Below are 17651 nucleotides of genomic sequence, written 5' to 3'. Positions count from 1 at the left end.
ACCCGCGGACTCATCATCTTCTCTGCCCACAGAACGGTTTGAGGGGTTGAGGCCCAAGCGGATGGAATGTTATCAGTATGGATAACAGCAAAACCTCATGTCGGACATTTGTCTTCCGTCTTATGCTTGTGTTACTGAACCAGAAGCATTCCCCGCTCTCAGTCCTCAGACCCAACAGAGACAATTGGTTCGACAATGCGATAACTAACGCCTCTATATGAAGTGGCTTTCGGCAAATGTCCTTGTTCACGGTGCTCCAACAGTTTGCTGTGTTATGATGTGAAAGCCTTCATCTGTGCATTTCCTGAATCTGCTAACCCCTGATGATTATTGATCTAGGTCTTACGCCTCAATATGTGAACAATACTCCTGGCATAAGCCACCAGAGTTCACGGTGTTGGTTCAATTAACGCACAGGTCTATAAAGAAGATGTGATTTCTCCCTCTCGTCCTCCATACCATACTCACGCGCAATTCAATACTCTGTCAAACAGTCCATCATCACTAAACACCATGTCTCTCGGAAAACTCACTACTTGTCTCTGGTTCGAGGACCAAGGCGAAGAGGCAGCAAACCACTACGTCTCAATCTTTGCCCCTGATTCCAAGATCAACAGCATCCAACGCTACACTCCCGCCGGTCAAGACCAACACGGTCAGGAACCCGGAAGGGTCATGGTTGTCGAATTCGAGCTCCGAGGCCGTTCCTTTGTCGCTCTCAATGGCGGTCCAGCGAAGTGGAAATTCAGCGAAGCCATTTCTCTCATGATCGACTGCAAGGATCAGGCTGAAGTTGATCACTTCTGGGAGAAGCTCAGCGAAGGTGGTGATGAGGCCCGCCAACAGTGTGGATGGTTGGCCGACAAGTTTGGAGTTGCTTGGCAAGTCGTGCCCTCAGCGCTCAAGGAGATGATGGGGTCTGAGGATAAAGCTGCAGCTGGAAGAGCGACTATGGCTATGATGAAGATGAAGAAGTTTGATATTGCTGAGTTGGAGAAGGCGTACAAGGGCTGATGTACACAAGGCGAAGCTGCCAGTAGGCAATTTGATGTACCCCATTCCTAGCTGTGATATCTATCATAGTATCCATATAAGATGATGTTATTATTTGGAGAGTCGCAAAGATTGAGCCTATGATTGGACTAAACTATCTTCGTTACAAGAGTCGTTGGACCCTGGCTGCAGGCACTTTGCCTTCCCCCAGACATCAGATCAACGGATGCAAAGCCGAGAGTACTCCGGACTGCACCGAGCATTTCTAGAATACCAGACACTGCCTTTAAGCCGAAGATGGGCTAACAGAGATCACGCTGTCGTTTTATACAAGTTTGAATGACTATTGCTGTTCCGATCGTCGGTGTTGGACTCGGTAGATTGCCGAATAAGCTCTTACACGGTGGTAGTACCGAGGCGGCTCTTATCGGGCCGTGTCGCATCCGGAGCTTTGGAGCTTTGGAGCTTTGGAGCTTTGGAGCTCTATAGCTACAATTGTTGAGATATAGTTCTCATCTCTGAACTAATCACCTTTCCTCTGATGTCTATAGGTCACCAGTCACTCAATTGATACAACATTATCCGTGTCTCTTCATATTCAGGTCCGGAGTGACTAAAAACCAGCCGATCACGTTGGCAGAGTCTACGGACAAACAAGAAGGGTTGGGTTAAGGGTTGATAATTAGCTCTAAGTAGCCGCATTTAGTGGGCTATAGCTACCCCAACCAGCAAAAGCTATCCCCCAAGAGTAAATCTGCATCGGTTTTAGCGGCCTAGATCGGCTCACAAACCACGGATCTCATCCAATAATCGATTCGGACCCTCAACTTTTTTTCTTCCATTAATAAATCCCCTCCACCCTCTTTCTATTTCCTCTTCCCCTCGACATCAGTTTCTTCTTCATCTTTACCTTTGTGAAAGACTATAAAAACCCTCTCGACTGGCATTGCCTCTCTTCCTATTCAATCTGCTGTCGTCACCTGCAATATCTGAATCAGACTTATAGCACGCTCCTCCATTGCTTTCAAGTCTTGTACTTCCAATGGCAGAGTCAGCTCATAGCTCGCTCGCCAGTGGTGGCCAGCATGATGACCCCGCATCCAAGCCTCATCTTGCTTCTACTGGGCTTGAGAATCAGGAAGAGGGAAATGCCCGAGAGGGTGATTATGATGTTGAGACGGTAGAGCGTATCTACAGGTTTGTGGCCAACCTCTCTGAGATCGACGTATGGCTTACCAGTTGAATTACAGAAAGATTGATCGCCGTATCATTCCTGGTAAGTTTCCTTTGTACTACCTATGAAACCATTCACTCATCATGTTGCAGCTTTTTGGGTCCTCTATTTCCTCTGCTCAGCCATCAGGTCCAACATTGGTATTGCCCAAACCATGAACAAGGACAAGGGACACGATCTCATGACTGTCCTTGGAATGACACCAAAGGATGTCTCGACTGCTCTCGCTCTCTTCTACGTCGCCTATGTCATCTTTGACTGTCCCTCCAATCTTATCATGAGCAAGCTCAGCCCTCGTCTTTGGATGGCACGCATTGTCTTTGCGACCAGTGTTATTGGCACTTGCTTCGCTGCTGTCAATGATCCCTGGAGTGTGAAGCTGCTGCGATTCTTGCTTGGACTCGTCATTGCTGGCATGTGGCCTGGTATGGCCTTTTATCTCACTCTGTTCTACCCTCCTTCGCGTACTGGACAGCGAATCGGCTATTACTTCACTGCTTCTCAAGTTTCTGCCGCTGTTGTTGGTCTCGTGTCTGCGGGATTTCAACTTATGGACGGAGAGAGAGGTATTGTGGGTTTCCGCTGGATGTTCATGGTTTATGGCCTTGTTGGTGTCGTTCTGAGCGTTATCCTCCTGTGGTGGCTTCCCGATCGCCCTCTTGCACCTGGCCAGACCAGACCCAAGACTGGTATCTTCAAGTGGCTCCCTGCTACTCCCGAAGTTCTCAAGGGTCAAGACGCTGTTATCCACTACCATGACCTTCGACGTGTTTACCACGCTCGACCCTGGAACTTCAGGGACCTAGGTCTTGTCCTGATCGACTGGCGCCTGTGGCCCCTGACTATGATGTACTTCGGTGTTGTTGGCGTCGGCATCGGCACCCAGATGTACGGATCCGTCATCATCGCATCCATCCGACCTGAGGCCAGCGGCGTCGAAGTGAGTCTGCTCTTTGCGCCAATCTGGATTATGGATCTCATCGCCATCCTCATCGTCACTCCTATCTCGGACCGCTTCCACCGATCTCGCCCTTACTTCTTCTCCGCTGCTGTCTGCATCCAGATCGCCGGCCTTCTCACCACTACTCTGGCGACTAGCAATGGATGGGCTCGATATGGAGGCCTTCTGATGGTCGGTTTCGGCCTTGGTCCCACTGTCCCTATTTGCATGGCTTGGAGCTCTGAGATCTTCCAGAAGCGCCATGGCGAAGTCGGAGTTGCTGCCGCGACTGCTCTCGTTTCTGGTCTCGGCAACCTAGGCAGTGTCATGACAACTTATGCTCTTTATACTGGCTGGCCTGAGGACGCCGCCCCTGGCCCTCACCAATACCGTAAGAGCAACTACACCATGATCGGAATTCTGTGCATGAGCATTCTTAGCTCATTCGCGATGAAGGCTCTTCTCACATGTTTCGGCAATCCAGCCAGCAGCAAGCTTCAGTCAGACTCGTCCAGTGAGTTTGAGGATGGTGCAGCCAGACGAGAGGGCCAGGAGCGAGGTTTCCGATCTCTTCCTTGGAAGAAGTCGAGCCGCGTTTAAATCTACGGGACTCCTTGGATTCGTCCGCCTGGATTACATCTTCAACAATCGCCCTGGCTGACGTCTCTTAACTGAGCAGCTGGCAGTAGCCCAACCTGCTAATTCAGCTGCCTGTATCAACATGGCTATTCACTCATGATACGCCTTGACGACATTCACTTCTCATCCTCATCCGGTAGGGATCGATCGTTACGCCTCAAGGCGTCGCCACATCTTCAATCTGGTACACATACCACCAATATGATGGCCTCGACAACGATTTATGCTTCAGAGAGTCCCTGACCTCGTGACAGCTGGGTGACAATGCTTCAGCGCTATCACCCTGCTCCCCTCGCAAGTCCAGACCCTCTAAGCATTCCCCCATCGGACTATTTTGATCTTTTTACTTTGATATTTACGCACTGTTTTGCTCTTTATTATGATACCCCATCAGCGTTTGTACACGCTGTCCTACGAGTTTCCCCAATTTCCCTCGGCAGCGAAAGTGCTTCTACGCCATCGCTTTGCGGATAGTGTGTTGAACCAGAGCTCGCAGCGACAATGCTTGTTACGCTATCGTTTGGCGAGTTCTGTGGGCGTTTTGTGTTTTATTTATGGTGGGAAGGGTTGTGTATAGCTCTCTGAGCTTGGTTACGAGGATGGCATATTATTCGATCTTTATTATATAGTCTTGGTTAGCATATAATATGAACAAGACATATTGCTGTCCCGCTTTATGCATTCAATGCACTTGGTGACCATTCACAACTTCTATGGGAAACGGGACGTAAGTGGGAATTCTGGCGAGACTATCGTTTGAAACTTCCTTCTATACACTTATGAAGGCCAGTACATACAGGTCACACATCACATCACATTCACATCTGAACCATATTGTCACTGGCAAAGACACGAGATCTCATGAAATGGCGTTCTTTATTCTCTAATCCAGGCGGTACATACATCGTGTTACACGCCCGCAGGCAAAATCATAAGCACATGAAGATAACAAAAGGGACTCAAAAAGTTCAACTCCAAATCTCAATATTTCTCATTTCTCTGCGTACCATCAAACCCCTCGATCACAGAATTTCCAGTCGCAGACGGAAGTGTGACCGTAGGAGGATGACAGTCGCCGCCCTTTGAAAAGAACTCCTTCCCCAAATATCATACCCTCTAAAACCTTTGTGCGTTGTTTTTATCCCAAAGTTGTCTGAAGTTGAATCGAAAAAAGGAAAATGTGGCCAAGCTGCGCTTGTTTACCAGAAGCCGAGCATGCGGCGGAATCGCTCTGGAGCGGGCACGTCGCTGTGAAGACGAGCGGCCTCGACGGTCGCGGTCACGTAGACCGTCTCGGGCTCAGGGGCACGGGTAGTGGCCAGAGTGGTAGAGGCAGGGCAGGCTGTGACGACAGAGGTGATAACCTTGGCGGTCTCCTTGCCAGCACCACAGGGGACAGTGACGGTCTCGGTGACCTGGTTGGTGAGAGTGACAGTCTCGACGCCGACGGTCATGGTGTTGACACCGACGGTGACGTAGGAGGTGACCTGGTTGGTGACAGTCTTGGTGATGACAGTCTCGCCGGCAGCAGGGACGGTAGTCTCCTGGCCGATGGCACCCTCGGAAGTCTCAGCGGGAGGAACCACAACGGTGGTCTTCTCACCCTCGCCGGGAACAGTGACGACACCGGTGCCAGTAGGGACACCGTTGGAGACAGTGATAGCAGTGGTGCTGATCTCACCGTCAGACTTAGTCATGGTGATAATAACTACACCAGTGGAAGTAGCAGTGACAGTCTCGTCAGCCTCGGAGGTCTCAGCACCAAGGGCAGTAGAGCCAACGGCCTCAGAGTCACCGGAGGTCTCAGCAGCAGCAGTGGTCTCAGCAGCCTCGGAGGTAGGAGCAGCCTCAGCGGAGGAGTCGACCTGGGTCTCAGGAGGGACGACACCAGTGCCAGTGGGGACACCGTTAGTGAGAGTGATAGCAATGGTGCTAATCTCGCCATCGGACTTGGTCATGGTGACAACGGTGACAGCCTCAGAGCTTTCAACAGCACCGAGGGCAGTCTCAGTAGCAGCCTCAGAGGTCTCGGCACCCAGAGCGGTAGAACCAGCGGCCTCAGCATCGGAGGTAGTCTCAGCGGCGGCAGTCTCAGTGGTCTTGACAGCACCTGTGGAGGTAGGGCCCTCGATGACGGGGGTACCATCGGAGATAGCGCAAGACTCAGAGACAGTAAGGGTTCGGGTAGAGATGACAACATGGCCGCCAACACCGGGCTTGGTCTTGCCAGTGACCTCAGCGTCAGAAGGAAGAATGACGGAGGCGGTCTCAGTGGACTCCTTGGTGATGGGAGTAGGAGCCTTAGCAGTGGAAGAGGCATCGGCACGGCAAATTTCACGCTGCTTCTGGCAATCAGAGACCTCGAAGTTCTTTCCGGCGTTCTCAGAGCAGTCCTTGAACTGCTTGTCACAAGCGTCAGTGAGAGCCTCGCCGAGCTCAGGGAAGGTCTTCTCGTCAGAGCCGGTACCGACAACGAAGTCGCCCTTGTTGCCACGCTTGACGGGAGGGCAGGCGGCACCAATGACGACGGTGCGGTGGAAGATGGTAACTTCGCGGATGACAACAATGACAGGCTTGTTCACCTTGCTGACAACAGCGCTGCTGGTAGCGGCCTCAGAAGAAACGGCACCGGGGAGTTCATCAGAACCAGTGGTCTCAGCGCCAGCGGCAACAGTGGTGTTGGCGAAAGGTCCGGGCTGAGTGGCGACAGTGCTCTGTCCCTTTCCAGTGGTGAGGATGATGGTGGTAGGAATAGGAGCCTCAGTCTCAGTGCTGGCGTCAGCCTCATTAGTGGCAGTGTTGGCAGTCTGAGTAGCGTTGTCGATATCAGTGGTCTCCTCCTCGACAGGGGCGGAGGTCTCGGCAGAGGTCTCGGCGGCGTCCTGGGTAGCTCCGGTAGTCTCAAGAGCAGCAGAGGTGTCCAGGGTGGTCTCGCCAACGACTCCAGTGGCAACAGTCTTGGTCTTACCACCAGCACACTTGGTGCAAGGAATGGTGATGGTCTGGTTGACGTAGCGAGTAGTACCACGGGTGATGAAAGAGGTAGGGACAACAGTGGTCACGTCAGCAGTCTGCTCAGTGATGGAACCGGAGTCAGTGGCCTCGGCAGTGGAAAGAGTCTCGACCTCAGTGGTAGCAGCCTCGGAAACGGTCTCGCTGGAAGCCTCAGACACAGCCTCAGAAGTACCAGCAGCTGCGGCATCACCAGAAGTAGTGGCATCAGCAGTGGAGAGAGCCTCAGACTCGGAGACGGTCTCAGACACAGCCTCAGAAGTACCCTCAGCATCAGAGTCACCAGCGGTGGAAGTAGCAGTGCACTTAGAGCAGGGGATGGTGACGGTCTCGTCAACGAAGATGGTTGTTCCGTCGGTGATGTAAGAGGTAGGAATGACAGTCACCTCAGCAGTCTGGTCAGAGACGCTGCCAGCATCGCTCGTGATGACAGTAGTGATAACCTCAGAAGTGACCTCGGCGTCGGCATCACCAGCAGTGGAAGCTGTGCATCTAGAGCAAGGAATTGTGACAGTCTCGTCGACGAAGATGGTAGTTCCGTCGGTGATGTATGAGGTGGGAACAACGGTCACCTCAGGAACATCAGGCACCTCATAAGGGTTGCCAGCAGAAGTCTTGGGCTTCTGACGAGTAACAGTCCTGGTGAGTGTGACCTTCTCCTGGGCAATGACACCCTCAACGAGAGCCTGCAGGCTGACAGCCGCGATAAGAACGTTACGCATGAACATGGTGAAGGAAGTAAATCGGAAAGGCGTAGATTGGTTTGGTGTTTTGTTGATTTGGCAATGAGTGAAAATACTCTATCAAAGAGCAAAGTTGTTGTTAACTTGGAAAAAGGCGACCAAAGCACCTGTCAGAAGAGAACGACTGAGAAAAGAAGCCCAAACCTGGGAACAAAACGGAAAGAGAATGAATGAGAGTTGAATATGAAGAAGATTGGACTCCAAAGAAGCAGCGACAGCTTCGTCTTTAAGAAGGCATCTCGCCTGCCAGTATCAAAGTCCTCAGCGTCAAACTGTGACGGGTGGCGGAGCAAACAGACATCCTTGACATCGATCGGGACTTAATTAAAGTGGTCTCAACATGAGACATGATGGATATGTAGGCGCCCCCTCATGTGCCTTGATTCAGCGAGATTCTAGGATCAGTATACACGAGACGTGGTTCGGAAGCAAGTGGATAACTAAGCATGGACAGATATTACCATATTAGGCTCGAGGGCCTAGGACGAGTTGCCTTGTGGACTGGATGATAGACGTAAAATAGCATGGGCCCCAGATGCAAGGTTCGCGTCCTCAGCAGATAGTGGAGGGATTGATGGCCCCAGTCACCGTCCATCTGGTCATGATGAATTTTATCCAGTAGCCAATGGTAGCCAAGCCAAATAGCTCTCCCATGATGGGGACTTGTTGATGGTTCTATTCGGTTGCCTCGGTACTTTTGGAATCAACAGGCGTTCACCGTTTGTCGGTATACGGCCGACTGTATAACGGTGAAACTATTCCCGCCAGATCCAAAAATAGGACGGGCCAGCACTTGCTGGCAAACAATATGGATGAGACAGCCCATCATGATTATAGAGAAGAGCTAAGTTTGAAGTTGTTTATTCGGTCCAGTGCCGATCCTCCTAGTAATTTAATTTGCCGTTCAAACAGATTCGTTGTTTGTGATGTGACAATGTGATGAGATACAAGGTAGGATGGAAATGAGGTGAGGTAAGGTTAACGGAATAATGGTCAAGGCTAGGTCACTCTAGAAAGGATCGTATGCAGGGATGCGATGCATGGGAATATGCATAAAGTGGATGTTGCAAGGGGGCGGGGTTTTAACGTCGCACCAGAGACATGGGGGAGACAAGGGTTTATCGTTTGCTTTTCCACATGATGGGAATATCAGAAATACGAGTAAATGTTGTATTACAGCACTAAATCATGATATCGATATTATTACTTTCGGATCTCGGTTCAGTTGCATCGTGGTTTTGACGATCTCAACCTGAACCACTTACAACCCACTCAGCCTCTTTCAAGTCTCTTCTCACACAAAACAATGCCAAGTAACAGATCGGACAGACCGTCCGCAAATATTTCCTTTTTAGAGACCAAAGCCTTGGATGACAGATGGAAAGATTGGTGATGCTGAAAGAGACCCTGGTCCAAGCGCTTCGTCTCTTACTGTAGATGAATCAAAACCAAGTTTCATGATTCCCCAACCTTGCCTCGCCCTTGTTTCAGAAACGACTCCACGACCCGAATTGAGGTGTAGAGTTCATGCACTTTGTCTCTGTTTTCACACGAATAGCGCTCTTTCGTCTACACTCAAAACAAGCATAATCTCTTCCTGAAGATGCTGCAATTGCGCCTCACCCTTTTCCCTCCAAACAAACACAGCCCCCCTCCCTCACATCGGGGACATGGTGTAGTAATAGGCATGTTCCGACTGTTTGTATCAAAAGAGTGTTATTTTAGTAGCATGGCCAGTGTGTTTCCGTCAACAAGGATTATAACCAACTTTCTTGGAAATCCTTTGAGGCTCATAACGGCACACACATTTACGCGGATGGGTGCATTTCGGTGATGAGATGGCATTTTCATATAAATTGATTCGAGCCCAGGGTTGAATCAATGCATCAGCGCTACTCACCACGCTTGGATGCCGTTTGCCTTGCGAGAGCCACTCGTTAGATCCCGCTATGATACTGCACGGCCGGATCGCCGCATTTTTAATTTACGTAGCTGCAGCTTCTCATCCTGTTTGCTATTTCCCTGGATCGGCTTGTTTCTGTTTCATGAAACGGGATGGGGGTTCATGATCCTTCGTAATCAATATCAACATGATTTCTGCTCTTGACGCGGCTCGATATGGTTCGAATTACGGGAACTTAGGATTGTGATACCATTTGCCTTGGATGCGGATATCTCGGAAATTGCGTCACTATATGGGCCGTGTATCAATGGAGTTTGTTTTGTTTGAATCCTACGTCTGCTCATATTGAGTTTGATCTTTGAGTTGATGCTCTCAACAACCATCTATCAACACTTGTAATCCCTGTTGTAGAGCCAGCATAGCTGTTATTGGGAACGTCATCGTCGTCTCCATCCTCAAAATTATCCATCCAAGGATGCTCTCGGATTTCTTTTTCAGGGGCAGGGAATCCATCCTCTCCCCGTAGCCATGTGAATATGTTCCGTGTTACCATCTCTGAGTCTTCATCCTCCGAATCAATATCGTCGTAATCAACATCAGCAATCCCGCCACACTCGGTCGTTGGACTACATTTCAAGCGGAACGATGTCGCAGTTTGCGAGCCTTGCTTCCTCGTTGCTTGGTCCCTAGATATCCATGCAAATCCGAGATACACAAGGCGATGATCCTTTCCACAAAGTACATGCTCTCGGGCATCCCAAGTTAGTATCAGTCAGCCTTGTGAATCCAAATGGTTGAAAGGCAACAATGGGGGGGCTGGTATAGAAACTGCCATGGCTCAGGTATAGAACCGGCATTCGTCTGCACGAGAAACTTGAGCTTCAGGCCTGAAAAAGCCGAGATTGGTTCTTGAATGAAAGACATAGGTGTGTCTGTCCAGGCTGCTACCTTGAGGTCTATATTCCACCAAGCTGCTTGAGCCCTTTGCAAACATTGGTGGTGGGCACCTGTCATAAAGGCACCGACCCAAAGGGCACCAATGTCCGGATCGCGTCTGATGAGAGTTCGTGAAAGGGCATTGTCATCGTTGAATTGGTTCAACAATGCAAAGGAACCTTGTAACCAGATGCCACATATGTTGCACTCAACATTGGGTTCGTAGAAGACGCTGCCTAAGAGTGCTTTTATCCCTCTTGGGTTGCAACCGAGGGTAAGGAGCTTGTCGAACTGAGACTTATCCATGCGATATGGCCTGCTGCGGCTGGATTCCCTCCTGCCTTTACCATAAGACAAAACTGGTCTTGATAATTCGATAGACCTACCATCATATTTTGCAACTGGTATTAGCAGAGCGTCCATCAAGGCTACCAGCTTCTGATCTTCGATCTCGTGGAGAGAACAGTAGTCAGACCAGTAACCACGGGCGGCGGCGGATGATGTAGGAGTTCGGACTGCTCCACGGCTTCGTGCTGTGATCTTCTTAGCGATAGGAAATGACTCGTTCAGTACTGGTCGTATGGACCACGGAGAATACAGTGGCTTGCCATTCGGGCCTCTTGAATAGTTGAGTCCCAGCTGCCATCGTTTGACAGAACAGCACTCCACCATTGAGCAGCGTCATCTTCAACTTCGCCAATATCAACCTCTGTAGAAGAATTACCAGTATTCGAGGGTGTTCCGGAGTCCTGGTTGACGTTGCATGACAAGACTGAGATATTTGTGCCTCGTGGATCAACTCTGTCCATCGTGCTGGGAGGATGTATGCCCACGCATGGATCAAGATTGGGATATGGTCTTGCTCTCTATCGTCAGCGCTCATTGGAGTAGCTTTCAAGTTTTTGGGTTTTGGAGTCGCATTAATTTGTGTAGGTTTGTCCCAAGCTACTTGAAATATTGTATCTTGATCAAAAGAAGGTACATGATTCGTATCGGATGTGGCAGCCCAAGTTGATCTTCCTCGAATTATGGCGACATTGGTAAAGACTTGGTCGATCTTGATATCTTTAGGAAATTGAGGATGTTTAGGAAATGCCGTTTGCATGCTTGATAGACAGTCTCCGATAAGCTGGTCGTTGTCGGACGCCAGGTCTCGAATGTTGAGCCATGTTCGGTATCTTCGTTCATACATGGCGCGAACGTCCTGCTCGCTAAGGCGTACTGCATTTTGCATTTCCTAGAATGTTTGCCTTGGTAGGATTTCGAGGATTTTGGAGGTGTTATTTCACGGTCAGTTGGATTGTCTGGTTATGGATCATACAAAACTCCTTTCTCGACAGTTTGTTGGTTGAGATCTATAATGACGTCTTGGTAAGCACCTATCAAAGGACATTCAAAATTTCATAAGATTCTTGCTTTTGGGGGTGTAACTCGAAGCCAATTTTAGAGGCGACGTTTTCCATGTTCAGAACTTTTTATGCCAAAAGAGTGAAAACAACGCGACGAGAGTTGTGTGATACTAATGACATATAGGGAAATTGGCAAGCTTCCACTACTCAGCGTACATGACGCCGTAACCTTCCACTTGCACGCACAATGCAAAAGAAATAACTCAGATCGAGAAAAGAACAACTCCCCTTTATTTCCGAATATCTCTTTGTCAAACAACTCCGCCCAACTATTCCTAATAGGATGGTATGGGGTAAGCTGCAGAAGAGATTAGATTGATAAGATGAGATTGTCATGGCCCCCGACACCGGAACGATCTAAACGGCCGTGTCGCAATTCTCTGCTCGCACATTGCAATGCATGCCAAGCTAGACCTGGGTATTTTTCTATAATACAGTGTTGTTGTACGTAACGAGATGCGTTGTTGGGAACTGTATGGTGAATCCCCTGCATGATTGGCATGATGCAAACAAGTGAAATCTTCTCGTCTCATGACAGGTAAAAAAACACGTGGGGTACCCTCGTGACGTCGCACAAGTCCATAAGGAGAGTGTGGTATTTTTGTACTGTTTTGTTTATTCGGTGTAATAGTATTACATTGCAGCTCGAGCACGGCATGGCCGTCACCGCCGGATTATACCATACGTATTGTTTTTGTACATGGATGTTTGAAAAGTTGACAGCACTAGATCCACTTGAGCTTTCGGGAACAAAGAGGGGCAGACGAGACAAGACTCGCTTCCATGATAGGTTTGAATCGGGCTCTGAACTCGAGGGTTATGCTATTCTTGGCAATTCTGACAAGCTTCAGGAATTGGTCCTGGACTTTACCGTAGATATACTAGTTTCTAGTTTTGGGGTTGTTATCTAACTTGATTCGAGTCTGGTCGAGCTGTGGCTGGCATCAAGTGACTGACGCATCATTGACGAATCTCATTGATGCAATCGATCTCACTGCCACTATTCACTCATTCATTCGTTTGCTCACTCACTCACTCACTCACATTCCATTCCATTCCCTCAATCTCACTCACGATCTTCTACGCAGATCCACTGGGAACGACTCTGTTCTGCAGTTTCAATGGCTGCTTCTAAGCTCATATCATAGCTCATTCTTCCTTTTATCTCCGTGATTCTTTCGTCCCGCTCCGTCTCCCCGCTTCATCAACTCCCGGCCTCCGTTGGTAACATTGATAACATAACATAACCCACTTCTTTCTCACTCATCATAGCCCCAGTTCCAGTTCCAGTTCCAGTTCCAGTTCATTCCCCTGCAGACATCATTAATCCTATTCTGTAACTAAACATCACCTTCTCTTTTCATACCTACTCTCTCTCTTCTTGCATACCTCTCTCTGCCGTGTCTAGCCCCGATCATACAAAGTTCCGCATCCCGGGCCCTCTTCCGGCCTTCGACATCCGGTTCTATCATTCTCGGACCCCCCTCTTACCGACTCGAGCCCCCGAAATTTGATACCCCCCTGCCCATCCCATCCTATCCCCTCTGCTTATCAGATCCTGGGGATCGTGGGCTCACACTGTACCTACTGTTTTTTCCATGTGCCAAGACGCAAGTCACTAGTAAAAGAAACGAAAGAAACACCCAAAAAAGCCATGGCGCGTTTTGTGGATTTGGAAGAGGACGAGGATGTTGGGGCGGGCCCTGGCGGCTTTACCGTCAACGATCCTCGTGCCGCTTCTGCACCTCATCATGAGGTCGTGCCGCCCATTCCGCCTCCTGGTCCTCTTCATCATGACGACCCCCAGCAGAGTGAACTTTCTCAAAAAGATCAGCATCTTCTTCTCCTCAGGAAGCTCCAGTTGTTGTCTGCCAACAGCCGGAATGGACCTTGGCCTCATTCATTGTACAACCCAGAGCCGCTAGGCACCATGGACTCTTCTACCTTTCAGGCGCCTATTACCAACGCCTTTCAGTGTTATCCGTGAGTGCGATCCCTTGTTCAATCAATTTTCTGTCCAAATGCTTTGAGTGATTCGTGGTTGAAGCTGTTGACCTTCATCATGATATCTGCTGCTTCGTTTAATACCGAATTTGACATGTCATGACAACTCCCACTAACCTCAAAATAGTGTTGTCGAAGCCATTGCATCTTCTATCGACCTCAATACCCTTGATGCTCTTTCACGTACCTGTCGTCTCATCCATCATGGCCTCATTCAGTACCGTGCTACTCTGATCAACTCTACCCTCCACTGCCAAAACGAAGAAGTCCCCGTTGATGGCTCCGAAACCTTTCGCTACCGCGCTCGCGCTGGTAATTGGTTTTACATGGAAGATGGGCGCAGCTACAATGGCAAATCAGGCGACTGCGCTCGCGATATGGTTGGCGAGTGCCGTCGATGCGGCGATGTGATATGCCGGGTATGTACAACGATCTGCGAGCTGCCGAGTTTTGGCCCAATCGCGTGTTACTGACCATGAACTTTGCAGAACTGCGCCATCAAGCCACCGGCTTCCGTCGCCCTCAAGGAGAGGCATAGGAGACTCTGCAAACCTTGTGTTCACGCACCTATAGCCACTCTTATCAAGGCGCCTGTAGATTCAGATGTACCACTGTCATCGGAGTTGGTGTCGCGAGACGTCTGTAAGTGCGCCGACGAGGGCGTTTGGCTCTGTCAGCCATGTGGGCGAAGCATTCGTGCCGCAGATCATGACTACCAGCGGTATGTGTTAATTCCCAAGGAAACTTACTCTCTTACTGACTGATGGCTTAGTATCTGGCGTTGGCGAAATCAATACGGTGAGGTTCTTGGTGGTCTTGGAACAGGCATTGGCGAGGGCGTTCGTGGCGTCGTGTGTGGCCGCGAAGCAGATTGCTGTGCCGCCAAAGAAGTCGAGCATCAAGTAGACTGCGACGCCGAGGACGCCCGGGACGGCAATGTCGCCCCGGCTCCGGCCCCGCAACAAGCTCCGGTTGACGCTCTGATCGACCAGCTCCGTCTTACACATGAGCGCACACCGTCACCGTCCCTCGGTCCTGGCTACCTTCGTCATGAGATCGAGGGCATTGGCGGTGTTGTGAAGCGCAAACGTGTTCGCATGGTGCGTGTTGGTCATTGTGTCCCCGAGTGGGATGATGAGCGCACCAGCGGTAGTCGTATCCTCGGCCGGGAGGTTAGAGGAGAACGTCGTTCGTGGTGTGGTTGGTGTAACCGTGTGATTCCTGGTGAAAAGGATCTCTTGAATGAGCCACCCTCCTCATCATCTTCAAGTGCTGGAGGAAGCCGTCGCACATCGACGTCGACTACTAGATCGACTGAGATGAAGTTGGATTAGAACAAAAGTTGCTTCGTATAGTTTTTCTTGATTGATTTAACGAATGTTCGTATATAGGTGTGTATCAACATCTTGGATTAGCTTTAATTGTTTGCTATGTGGGAACAAGGGGTACATATGGGACACAATTGGAGAATTGTTGGGCATTGAATGCCATAAACTCGTCGGCATACGCTATTCATGATACATGAAATAGGGAGACAAGGGTAAAGAATACAAGAGGCTATTGTATTCAGGGAGTTTTTGGTATTTGGCAATTATACAGATTTTTGCCCTCCCGTTGGGCCGGAATCAACACTATTCGCATTTCACTTCATTCCTTATGACCATAATCCTACATCAACCCAGACGATTTTCCATGTTTGTACAAGTCTGATAGGCTGTGCCACACCGACACATCGAAGAATAAACTCCTTACAACTCGCCACGGTACAGCATGTCTGTCCTCCTCTTGCGGTCCTCTCTTGCGGCGGTTCGAATAGCACCCCATCGTGATTCCCTCCTCTCCTGCTTGCGCTTAAGACCCTCAACATGTGTCTTGGGTGCAGGAGCAGCCATCTTGACGAAAACGGGCGAGCAGCCAAACTTTTCAGCCAGTTTATTCACACTCCATGTAACGGGATCGTCTGCCCTTAGTCGCTTCATCTCCCTGATATCCTCAGCCTTGAGGTTGTATACAGGATTGCGTCGAGGATAGTCCATCTTTGGGGCAAGCTTGCCGGGTGCAATAGGTTCCAGAGGAGAGCCCGGGGTGTGTCGCATTCGTGTGAGAGCGGCACGGCGAGGGTCGTTGTGTGGGAGAAAGATGAAAGGTGTGTGAAGAGGAGAGGCCTCGGAAGAAGGAGGGTTGTAGATGATAGAGTCGGAGGCGGGGAAGGCTGCCTTTCGGTCGGGGAGAAAGGACTCGTGAGGAGCAATCTTTAAAGATCGTTTTGTTCGGCTTGTTGTCTTGTGGCCACGGCAAGGAACGGTAGGAAGGGCAGCACGAGGGCTGAATAGCCTGGCGACTGGTCGGACGAGGCTTCGAAACTCCATTGTGACTTGATGGTCTGTCGTCGAGGGTCCCGTAACGAGTAAATAGTTGTACAGGCGACTTGAGATTTGATTTGACTTTGTATGGACCTCGAGGACCGGGCTGAAGGCGATTGGCCGCGGTAATTGGCGTATCGTGTGGTTACCGCTGGACCCTGCAAACCACCTAAAGTCCAAGATCTGAAGTTTCTGCCACCCTCAGGCTACGCTTACCTAAGACACCTTACCTAATATCAAAAAGTCACGTGCTTGATTAAGCTCCAAAGTCACATGGCATGGACCATGATCAGCTTCCCAGCTCTCTTCGCAGTTAGCTCCAAACTTGTAAGCTGATGACGTCGGCTCTTCGCCAGGAGGAATGCCCCTCAACATTGACCCCTCGTGGTTATTAACTCCCGCTTACCTGCAGTCAGTGCTTCAAGCTGACGAGTCCCTTGTTTCATTTCTTCAAGGCCATGGAGATCTACAGAAAATTCCAGAGAAACTGGAGAAAATGTGGAAGATCAATCAGTCACCCTTATCAGTGGCAAATTATAACAGGGAAAAAGGGGTCAACGGGGTCGGCACATGGGGCCTGTCAGGGCTTGGGGTAGCCGGGACGGGGCTGGATTGGAAGCCCAATGATGCATCTCAGATTGGGTTTTTGGTGTTGTTGATGTTTGGAACCAAAAAGCAATCAACGGTGGGTAAAGCAGGGCAGACTTTTCCCTCTCCCTCCTCGTTGGTCATTACTTTGATGCAGATACGCGCGGATCTTTATCCCTTATTAGCCTGTTCCGCCAGGGCAAGATGAAGAAAGTGCCCTGAAGGAGTCGTCACGAGGTCCATGTTGGTAGCGGGGCTGTAGCCAGGTTGGTGATTGACAGCAATGGGATGTGATAAGAGGTGACCAACTTGGTGACCATGGACACCCAACCGACTGTTCCAAGGCAGAGAGAAAATATGCAGGCTGAAGGGGAAATGGAGTGATAAAGACTGATATAGCATCACATGCTATCCAGGCTGTGACTGTACGAGGGAGAGAGCGAAAGCAATATCATGTCATTTCAAGGTGAAGGGATATTTTGAACCCATCGGATCAGTCCCTCAGCATCTGAGATAGGCAGCCCAGGGCTGGCCTTGGTATTATTGGGAGAAAGTCCCTTTGATACAGGCTCTGGTGCCTGACTTGCATTGACGAGAGTCCCATGTCGGGTGCATGCATATGGATGGATTGGTGCTGCACGATACCAGACAGACGTAGCATCAGATATAGAATCACAACATGGAGACCCAACAGAAAGAGCATCTGGGAGGACGAGATACTAAAACGTGGTCACAGTCTGGGGCCTTGTATCGCCTTTACGGCATAGCATCTCGATGTCCACCGTTTTAAGCAGGTTTTGCTAATAATGCCTCTCTCGTCTATCATCCATCGTCCATCGTCCGTTGGCCAAGTTGGCAAAGGTCCCGTGGTCCAAAACCCTTTCCCA

General features: G+C 49.8%; 7 protein-coding genes across 7 annotated transcripts; 4 read left to right on the top strand and 3 right to left on the bottom strand.

Annotated features, from left to right (window-relative positions):
• The first annotated feature begins 78 nt into the window (after window positions 1-78).
• Window positions 79-1270, top strand: FOIG_09257 (methyltransferase). The gene has a single exon (XM_031209476.1). The coding sequence runs from the start codon at window positions 514-516 to the stop codon at window positions 1012-1014; it is 501 nt and encodes a 166-aa protein (XP_031060563.1). The 5' UTR covers window positions 79-513; the 3' UTR covers window positions 1015-1270.
• A 261-nt stretch (window positions 1271-1531) lies between these two features.
• FOIG_09256 (uncharacterized protein) lies at window positions 1532-4654 on the top strand. The gene is made up of 3 exons (XM_031209475.1): window positions 1532-2190; window positions 2244-2269; window positions 2320-4654. Exons 1-3 carry the CDS (start codon window positions 2036-2038, stop codon window positions 3765-3767), a joined length of 1629 nt encoding a protein of 542 aa, XP_031060562.1. The 5' UTR covers window positions 1532-2035; the 3' UTR covers window positions 3768-4654.
• On the bottom strand, window positions 4652-8529 carry FOIG_09255 (uncharacterized protein). The gene has a single exon (XM_031209474.1). The coding sequence runs from the start codon at window positions 7544-7546 to the stop codon at window positions 5006-5008; it is 2541 nt and encodes an 846-aa protein (XP_031060561.1). The 5' UTR covers window positions 7547-8529; the 3' UTR covers window positions 4652-5005.
• Window positions 8530-9760: 1231 nt separating this feature from the next.
• On the bottom strand, window positions 9761-11209 carry FOIG_09254 (uncharacterized protein; the record flags this gene model as incomplete). Its single annotated transcript, XM_031209473.1, has 2 exons — window positions 9761-10933; window positions 10987-11209. The coding sequence occupies 2 exons, from the start codon at window positions 11207-11209 to the stop codon at window positions 10233-10235; spliced, it is 924 nt and encodes a 307-aa protein (XP_031060560.1). The 3' UTR covers window positions 9761-10232.
• A 2108-nt stretch (window positions 11210-13317) lies between these two features.
• Window positions 13318-15492, top strand: FOIG_09253 (uncharacterized protein). Its single transcript, XM_031209472.1, has 4 exons — window positions 13318-13792; window positions 13941-14232; window positions 14302-14534; window positions 14586-15492. The coding sequence occupies exons 1-4, from the start codon at window positions 13464-13466 to the stop codon at window positions 15145-15147; spliced, it is 1416 nt and encodes a 471-aa protein (XP_031060559.1). The 5' UTR covers window positions 13318-13463; the 3' UTR covers window positions 15148-15492.
• FOIG_09252 (uncharacterized protein) lies at window positions 15142-16638 on the bottom strand. Its single transcript, XM_031209471.1, has one exon. The coding sequence runs from the start codon at window positions 16180-16182 to the stop codon at window positions 15562-15564; it is 621 nt and encodes a 206-aa protein (XP_031060558.1). The 5' UTR covers window positions 16183-16638; the 3' UTR covers window positions 15142-15561.
• Window positions 16497-17539, top strand: FOIG_09251 (uncharacterized protein). Its single transcript, XM_031209470.1, has one exon. It carries the CDS (start codon window positions 16538-16540, stop codon window positions 16970-16972), a length of 435 nt encoding a protein of 144 aa, XP_031060557.1. The 5' UTR covers window positions 16497-16537; the 3' UTR covers window positions 16973-17539.
• Window positions 17540-17651: the final 112 nt, after the last annotated feature.

The sequence above is a fragment of the Fusarium odoratissimum genome (assembly GCF_000260195.1).
Source record: "Fusarium odoratissimum NRRL 54006 unplaced genomic scaffold supercont1.15, whole genome shotgun sequence".
NCBI classification, from domain to species: Eukaryota; Fungi; Ascomycota; class Sordariomycetes; order Hypocreales; family Nectriaceae; genus Fusarium; species Fusarium odoratissimum.
Note: the sequence above shows the minus strand (reverse complement) of the source record. Positions and strands in the feature narration are given on the sequence as shown.

Bases quoted from the DNA above. Each gene is read 5' to 3' on its own strand.
- FOIG_09257 (XM_031209476.1), top strand. From the start codon at position 514: ATGTCTCTCGGAAAACTCACTACTTGTCTCTGGTTCGAGGACCAAGGC.
- FOIG_09252 (XM_031209471.1), bottom strand. From the start codon at position 16,182: ATGGAGTTTCGAAGCCTCGTCCGACCAGTCGCCAGGCTATTCAGCCCT.
- FOIG_09253 (XM_031209472.1), top strand. From the start codon at position 13,464: ATGGCGCGTTTTGTGGATTTGGAAGAGGACGAGGATGTTGGGGCGGGC. The intron at 14,233-14,301 runs GTATGTACAACG...TGAACTTTGCAG, and splicing joins GCGGCGATGTGATATGCCGG to AACTGCGCCATCAAGCCACC. The intron at 14,535-14,585 runs GTATGTGTTAAT...CTGATGGCTTAG, and splicing joins GCAGATCATGACTACCAGCG to TATCTGGCGTTGGCGAAATC.
- FOIG_09255 (XM_031209474.1), bottom strand. From the start codon at position 7,546: ATGTTCATGCGTAACGTTCTTATCGCGGCTGTCAGCCTGCAGGCTCTC.
- FOIG_09251 (XM_031209470.1), top strand. From the start codon at position 16,538: ATGCCCCTCAACATTGACCCCTCGTGGTTATTAACTCCCGCTTACCTG.
- FOIG_09256 (XM_031209475.1), top strand. From the start codon at position 2,036: ATGGCAGAGTCAGCTCATAGCTCGCTCGCCAGTGGTGGCCAGCATGAT. The intron at 2,191-2,243 runs GTTTGTGGCCAA...GTTGAATTACAG, and splicing joins ACGGTAGAGCGTATCTACAG to AAAGATTGATCGCCGTATCA. The intron at 2,270-2,319 runs GTAAGTTTCCTT...ATCATGTTGCAG, and splicing joins TGATCGCCGTATCATTCCTG to CTTTTTGGGTCCTCTATTTC.